Here is a 7801-nt window from a genome sequence, read left to right as displayed (position 1 = left end):
AGCCCCGGCGTCCTCGTGGCAAAGCCGGGGGCTGCGGGGAGCCGGTGTGGGCGGGGCGGGGGTGTCAGGAGTGGGCAGAGGGGCACCAGGTCGCTGGGTTATTTTTGCTTTGCTGGGAACTTCCCCACCCACCCTCTCTGCCTCCCCTCAGGAGCTCTGAACTCCGACTGTTTTTGTTCCACTGTTTTGTTACGGGACACTTGGGATGGTGAGTTTATCTCAGGAGCAGCTTCCCACTGAACAAATTCCTTGAGGAGGGTGACACTATGAGCTGCTAGAAAGTGCTTTTCTCACTGTGCTGTCACTGGAAGCACTTATTGGAAGGGAAACCTCCCTGTGCCTGGAGCCCCACCTTATCCTGTGCTCCCAAACCCTGGATGTGCATCCCTGATGCATGTGGGAGCTGGGATGGAGCGAGGTCTGGACAGAGGAGACAAAGCAGCTCCTGTGATGTCCCTGCTGGGGCTGAGGATGCTCCTCACAGCCGCCAGACTGTCCCTGGAGCATCCCACTGCCAGCGCTGTGTCCAGGATCATCTTACCCAGGAGTTGTCCCTGGTGGTGGCCATGAGAGGGAGAGAAAACAAGGATGCAGTGCTTCCAAGTGCTCTCCAGCCTGTGTTTTTTCTCATTTTAGGGGATTTCTGTGTGTTTGATGACCTCGGGGGGGTTCTGATGCCTTTGCCTCTCCCCGATCCCTGTGTGGTGCCCCTCGGTGTCAGCCCCAGTTAGGGATAAATCGGCTCACCCGGATTAAGCAGTTCAAGCACTTGGGGATTTAAGGGATGACGTGAGGGAAGCCGAAGCGTGCTGAGCTCTGGGCAAGGAAGCTCCAGATCGGGTCAGAGCCCCTTTTCCAGGGAGAAGGGCAGATGAAGGCTTTGGTGCCTCCGTGGTGGGAGTTTCAGCTTCAGGGCAGCATGGTATCCCCTGGCAGAGGGTGCTTGAGAAATCAGGCAGGGAAAACACCTTTTGGTGCCATGCCAAGGGATGTTATTTTGGTGCTTCTTGTCAGTAAGGTCTGCTTTCCCCTCCTGACACATCCTTTGACCTGAGCTCCTAAAAACCCACAGCCTCGGCATGTCCATCCCATCCCTGCAGTGCTCGGACTCCAGGGCTGTGCAGGCAGGTCTTTGCCAACACTGGCTGTGGGGATCCAGGAGCTATTTTCCAGTCACACAGCACCAGTGACTTCTGTTTGGTTCTCCTGCACCCCCTTGTATGTGTTGCCTGTTGTGGGAGCATTCCTTGTGTCTCCAGCCAGGATTCAGCCGGGCTCCATTGCCTCCAGACAGCGTTTTGGTCAGGGCCCTGAGGCTGTGGGAGCTCATGTGACTTCAGCCTTCAGCCCATTTGGGCACAGCTGTTGGGATCCAGCACCCCTATCCTGGCTCTCCCCGAGTCAGGGGGAATTATTTCCATAGGTTCTCCTTCAGATGAGCCCCCCGGAGCAGGAGCAGGATGTGTCTAGGGAAGTACAGGCGGCGAAGGAGCTGCTCTCGGAGCATAGGAAGTTTGGTACGGCTCCTCTGCCTGCCGCACTGCCGCGGCACCATCCTCGCGGGCACCGGGATGCGCTCCAGCTCTGCGCTCGTCCCGCCTGCTGGCGCTCATCCTGTCCTGCCGGCGCCCCACCTGCTCCGGCATCACCCCCTGCATGGTGAGCCGAGTGCTTTCCCTGGAATAATTTCCTCTCCGTGGGTCTGTGACTGTTTGCTGGCTCTGCCGTGCCGCCGGTCCCCTGGGATCGTGCTCTGCTTGGCTGCCGGTGCCGCAGCAATCTCCGGTGGTGGTTTGCAGAGGGTGGAAGTGTCACCTTTGTGGCCTGCCAGGTGATAACCTGCCCGCAGCGCTGGGGCTGTGTTTACTTTGCCTGCCGTGGCTGATAAGCACCTCTGATAACATTCCCGATGGTAAATAACTGGCTCTAACGTGCCTGGCCGTGGCTCTGCCCCGGGAAGATGGTGTTTTGCCGACCAAGAGGAGCAGGCCCTGGCGAAATCCATCCCCCCAAGGAGTTTCGTAGACCTGTGGTTTTTGCCATCCCAACCTCCAGCCCTTAAGGAGGAGAGGCTCTGCTTTGGAGCCGCAGCAATTTGGCTGCTCTGTTGTGAGCGCTGGGGAGTCCCTGGCAGAAAAATGGCTTTTTTTTTTTTTTTTTCTTTTCTCTCCACGTGACTTGAGAAATAGCAGAAATATTCTTGCTGTCCTTGAGCGGCAGATTCTGACGTCTCTGTGCAGGCTGGGATTGAAGGGAACAGATTTACAGCTCCAGACCCCTCTTCCCCTTTCCCTAGGGGGCTGACTGGTGTCTCCTTGCAGTGCCACGCCGATGCACGAGAAGGCAGCTCCCCTGAAGAGCCCCGAGCCCAGGCACGGCCGTGAGAAGCTGGAGGTGTCCCACAAGCAGAAGAGTTTGGATTCCCTCGACAGCAGGTGAGGAGCAGCATCCCAGGATCTGCCTGCGGTTGAGTGTTCTCTCTTTTCCTTCCTGCTCTGGCATCCCTGCTGCCTTCGAGCCCTGAATACTGCCTGCCAACTGGCACAGGGCACAGGGAGGGCCCAACTTTGTATTCTCCCTGAAATATTGTGGATATAAAAGTAGGCAAGTGAGAGGGGTTTGGGGAAGGGGTCAGTATTCCCACTGCTGAGGTTGTTGGGAGGATATTGGTCTCTTCGTGGTTTGTCTCTTCATCTGTCTGTGGGATGGACGTGGATGGATGTCCCCGTGCACGGCCAAAGCTGAGTCCATCCTCCTGCTCAGGCACGTTCCCAAATTCCTGTGTCTGCTTTCCCTCAGGAATCCTTGCCCCAGCCAAAGCCGCACATTTGCAGCTCCTAACCTGTCCCAAGCTGCTGCCGGGTCAGCTCCGGGCTCCTTCCCCAGGAGCTGGGGTGTGTGTGGGGTACCTTGGCCCTGGTGCCTCCACGGGCTCCCATCAGAGATCAGCCCTCAACAGCCAGTACTGAGCCTCAGCAATGCCCAACGTCACGATAAATCATGGAGACACCCAAAATGTGGCTTCCTGAGGTCTCTCTTCGGTCCTTTACATTTTTCCATGTCTCATATTGCAGCAGACGTGTTTTAGGGAGCGGGTGAGAGACCTGTGGCTCTTTGCTTACCTGGTGATTATCCTTTTCCCTTCCAGCCTCCGCCTGAACGAAGCCCTCAAGGATGAGGACATCAAGAAATGCCACCGGGAAGTGGTAAGCCTTTGGCTTTGGGAATGACCAGGCTGGCCCCAGGAGGAGCCCACCTGGGGTCTCAGGTGTGGGCTGAGGGAGCCGGAGGTGGCTCCTGGTGTGGGGCAGAGCCTCCTGCATTTAATTTCAGGGGACCTGTGATGGTTTTGTGTGGCTCATGCTCTGCCTTGCAAACACTTCCAGGATTTTCCATCCAGAGCAAAGGAGACGGTGGAAATGTTGACTGAGAGCAGTTAAATTTCTGTCCATTTGAACCTTTTTGGTTGTTCAGATCATGCCCAAATTAGATGGTTTTGGTCCATCTACAGACAAGAGATGCCCTGGAAGAGGAAGGAGTGACAGGAAGTGGCATTTTGCCTTTCCCCATGAAGGAAATGGAGGAGAAAAACATTTTTCTAGTTCCTCAGAGGCATCTGCGAGGGTGACAGGGTCAGCAGTGGATTTGTGCTGGGACCAGGGGCTGTTTCTTGGTGGAATTGCCCTTCGTGTTCTCCTGGAACACTCCCACTGGCACCCCTACCATCCCGGCATCCCTCTGGGAGGTGTCTGAGCCAACTCCAGGTGCTGCTGAGCCTTGATCCTCTTAGGGCCCAGCTCATCCGGCGACAAGGTGCGCAGAGCAAAGGTGACCTTGTCCCCGTGGGCAGGAGGGCTCTGCCTGTGCGGCTGCCACAAACCAGCCTTGCTGTGCCAGCCTTCTCTGCATCCTGGCAAAGCAGCTCCTCCTTGGAATTCGGGGGGCAGCTGTCACTGCTGCAGGACAGCCCTGTCCCTGGGGAGCATCCCGAGGGCAGGGGGCACGAAGCTGCCTTGCAGGACCAGTTGAGCGGATTTATGGAAGGCGTTGAAGTGCTTCGGAGCTTTGCCTTCGCCACAGGAGCATTTCAGGGCCGAGCCTCCCGCCGCGGCTGCCAGCAGGCTTTGAAGCGGCGCTGGGAATATAAATAGCTGGATGGCGCGGCGCGATGGGCGCAAAGCAAGTGTTGTCACCGTGTCCCGGATAAGGGAAGAGGAGGAGGAGGAGGAGAGAAACCGCTGGGCAAAACAAACTGCCTGCGGATGAGCCCGGCAGAAAACCGGCTCCTCGCCGAGGCTCAGCAGCCTCCGTAGATATTAAGGGAAATGTTCATCTGGGAGGATGGCACAGGCTTCGCCGGGTGCTGGATCATCCAACCTGCCTCTAATCCGTCGGGGCTTCCGTCCCCAGCCCGGTGGGACCCCCCTGCGCCGGTCCCGGGTGCGGGCAGAGGGAGGTTTTCTTGCAGCAGAGGGATTTTTGGGTCGCCTTCTCAGCAAGGTCACCGGATAACTTTGTTCTGCTTTGCTTTCAGGCCGCTAGCAAGTACAACTCCCAGTACCACAAACTGTTCAAGGACATCCCGACGGAGGAGAGCGTGCTGAAAGGTGGGTGGCAGGGTGAGGGATGGGCATGGAGGCAGCAGGATCCGGCACAGGGATTGCCATGGCACTCTCTCTCTGCCTTGCAGTTTGCTCCTGTGCGCTCCAGAGAGACATCCTCATCCAGGGAAGGCTTTACATCTCCCCCAACTGGCTCTGCTTCTACGCAAACCTTTTTGGGAAGGACATTAAGGTAATGGGGGCACCGGCTCACCCTGGTCCTTCAGGGCTTGTAACCGCAGCTCATCCCCTCCTGCACCCAAATACCACTAAAACCCCCAACAGAAGCCTCCAGTGGGAAGGGGAGCACGGCCATGCCCTCCCTTCTGATGACCTGTGGCATTGGCCTGGGGAAACCAAATATTGGTTTGGTTTAAAATTCCCTGATGCAAGACCTCCTTCCAGCCACAACAGCACTTGAAGGAAGATCAAAGGTTTTAGGGGGGGTGAGATTTGAATCTCTCTTGGCTTTTCTTCTTGATTTACAATCTGATGTTTCCCCATTAGTCTTGTAGCTGACGGGGATCTTGGGGAGAGACGACTTCCTTTAAAACTGGGCTGAAGGACTGAATTATTTATATGTGATGCTTTAAACAAATACCTGAAGGAGGCTCGAGGTATCAGCAAAAACCCTGCCAAAAATAACATCCTGCCTTATTTTTCACCCTCCCAAGGCTTGCAGGGGGGGCTGTCCTGGTGGGTCTTAGGGAGGCTGGCTGGACGATGTGTGTGCCGTGTCCATCCCCGTGTTCCTGCCCCGCAGGTTGTGATCCCGGTGGTGTCCGTACAGCTGATAAAGAAGCACAAGACAGCTCGGCTGCTGCCCAACGGCCTGGCCATCACCACCACTGCCAGCAGAAAGGTAACACCAGCACCCAGCAGATGCCCAGGTCTGAGCTGGATGTGGTTTGAGAGCAGGGAACGAAGCGATTCCCATCCCTGGTTGGGAAGTGAGCACTGCTCTCTGTGCTGGCTGCCAGCCAGGGCAAACACCACAGCTTTCCTTTTGTTCCTGAATTTCACTTTGTTCCTGGACGAAGCAAAGCCCAAGTGAAACTCGGCTGAGCCTGACAAATCCCTGCCAGGCTCACGTAAAACCTTTAAACTCCTTAAACACAAGCAGGGAAAGGGTTTGGGCTGGCATTCAGCCAGAGCTGGCGGAAAACTTGGATATGGGGCTGCGTTTCCAGCTTTTAAATCCCGTTGGATGTTGTTGGCTGCAGTGAGCTGATGTAGTGTGTCCAAGTCCTCGCCTGCCTGGGTGCTGCTGCCAAGCACTCTGTGTTGCCTGTCCCTGCCAGGGAGGGGGTTGTTCCTGCAGGATTTTGGGAGGCAGTTATTCCTGCGGAATTTTGGGAGGTGGGCTTTAGCAGGGAGTGGCACAGGGCAGGATTTGGGCGTTCAAAGCTACATGTGGCTGCCCTGCACACCACTCAGGGGCTCTGTGTCAGGCACGGTGAGTGTGGCCCTGTGTCCCTTCCATACCTGGGGATGTTTTCCATCGGTTCCAGCCCCATTTGCTGCCATGTCCCTCTGGGTTGAGCATGGAAAAGCCGTAGGAACAGCAACTGAGCGAGACTGGCCCCAAAAAAATCTGGTCCAGGTTTTAGCAGGCTGCAAAAATAACAGCAGGGAAACTCCGCAGGGAAATGCCTGCGGGGGAGACGTGGCTCCCGAAAACGGGGAGATTCAAGGGCAGGACGTCTCTGCCTGTCCCTCCCTGTGGAGAGCTGGACTCGGGATGGGGGAATCTCTCCCAACAGCACATCTCTTTCTCTTGCAGTACATCTTCGTGTCCCTCATCTCTCGTGACAGCGTCTATGATGTCCTGAGGAGAGTCTGCACGCACCTGCAGGTACCCCACTGTGTGTCCATGGCCCTGGGACTCTGCACCTGCCTTTGGGCTGAGCACAGCTCTTCATCACGGCCTCCAAGGCTTTGAACTGCTGCCAAAGCCCTCTCCAATTCCCAGCATCCTCACTCCGCAGCAAGGGATGGGAAGAGGGGCAGGAGCCATGCCTTGGGCACGTCCTGTCCCTGTGGGCTCTTCTGGGTCATGGATGAGGCAGAGCCCTGAGTTTCTGCTCTCTCTCAGGGCGTGGGTATGAATTATTTATAATCTGGTGGTAATACTAGTTCTGCCACTCTGCACATTTATGCCTTTTGCCCAGATCTAAAGTTTTAAGGGGAGGAAAAATGGTACAAAGTTAAAAAAGAATTTAAATTAAGTGGGGGAAGACATCCATCAGCCCTCAAGCTGGAGAGGAGGACTGTGGGGACCTCTTCTCCCTGCCTTTGAAGCACGTGGGAAGCCGTGCAGGAGCCCTGCCCTGCCCAGGAGGGTGTGTGCCAGCTGTGCCAGGGCAGCGACTTGGGTAATTCAGCGCCATTGCCAAACTGGGGGATTTATTCTTTGAAATGTGCTGGGCTCTGCCCAGATATTCCCTTCTTTTCTTTTTACCCCCTGATGTTTTATCCTGTCCATGGAAGCCTTTGGCTCAACCACGGCCCCACCAGGTTTTTGGTGAGGGGAAGCAGTGACGCAGTGCCCTTTCCTCATCCCCCAAATCCCCGTGATTGTAAGTTCTAGCAGCTGCTCTTCACAGTCTCAGGAGAAAAGCCCAAATTCCATTTTGTGGCTGAGGCTGAAGCTGGGAGAGGTGGCACCGTAATGCCCGATCCTTTCCATCCCTTCCAGGTTTCCAGTAAGAAGAGTTTGAGTCTGAAGGAGCTGTCGGAGGAGCCGGACTCCGTGTCACTGGTGAGGGTCAGGGCAGCTCTGGGAGAGGAGAGACCCCTGAGCTCATGCTGTGGGTGGAGAGGGCCCGCCTGGCCCCCCTGGTGGGTTTGACACTGTCTGGTGGCTGCTCAGAGAGTCGGGAGAGAGTCGGTTCTCCTGTCGGTGTGCAAAGGTTGTGCAAGGACGCACCTGTCGCCATCATAGCTCATCCTCTGGGACCCTCATCCCCAGACTTGGCAGGAGCAGATGGGTCAAGAGGTCCCGGCTGAGCACAGCCAGTGACTCTGTCTGTTTACAGATGGAAAAACTTCAGAGTGATGTGGAAAATGCTGCCACTCTGCTCCCCAATGGCTGATGCTCTTCACAGCTGGGAATGTGGATAAAAGGCTGGGAATGGGGTTGAGTTATCCAAAAATCTGTGGGATGAGTAGGATGGCTGGAGAGGGAAACACCTGATGAA

The 7801-nt window shown here is 56.1% G+C and overlaps 1 protein-coding gene across 3 annotated transcripts in view; it reads left to right on the top strand.

The window, feature by feature from the left end:
- Positions 1 to 94: 94 nt before the first annotated feature.
- GRAMD2 (GRAM domain containing 2) overlaps positions 95 to 7801 on the top strand; it is a 10604-nt gene continuing 2897 nt past the window's right edge. The window contains exons 1-8 of one of the 3 annotated variants that reach the window (XM_008631303.2): positions 95 to 1659; positions 2322 to 2435; positions 3149 to 3206; positions 4535 to 4607; positions 4691 to 4794; positions 5365 to 5463; positions 6385 to 6456; positions 7300 to 7362. In XM_008631303.2, coding sequence (XP_008629525.2) covers positions 1436 to 1659; positions 2322 to 2435; positions 3149 to 3206; positions 4535 to 4607; positions 4691 to 4794; positions 5365 to 5463; positions 6385 to 6456; positions 7300 to 7362 — 807 coding nt within the window. In that variant the 5' untranslated portion in view covers positions 95 to 1435. Of the gene's footprint in view, positions 1660 to 1701; positions 2436 to 3148; positions 3207 to 4534; positions 4608 to 4690; positions 4795 to 5364; positions 5464 to 6384; positions 6457 to 7299; positions 7363 to 7801 lie in introns of those variants that run through there. The other 2 variants (XM_017731120.1, XM_017731121.1) reach the window with 2 other exon arrangements.

The sequence above is a fragment of the Corvus brachyrhynchos genome, unplaced genomic scaffold, assembly GCF_000691975.1.
Source record: "Corvus brachyrhynchos isolate BGI_N302 unplaced genomic scaffold, ASM69197v1 scaffold164, whole genome shotgun sequence".
NCBI lineage: Eukaryota > Metazoa > Chordata > Aves > Passeriformes > Corvidae > Corvus > Corvus brachyrhynchos.
The sequence above is the reverse complement of the archived record's forward strand: the minus strand, read 5'-3'. Positions and strand labels throughout refer to the sequence as shown.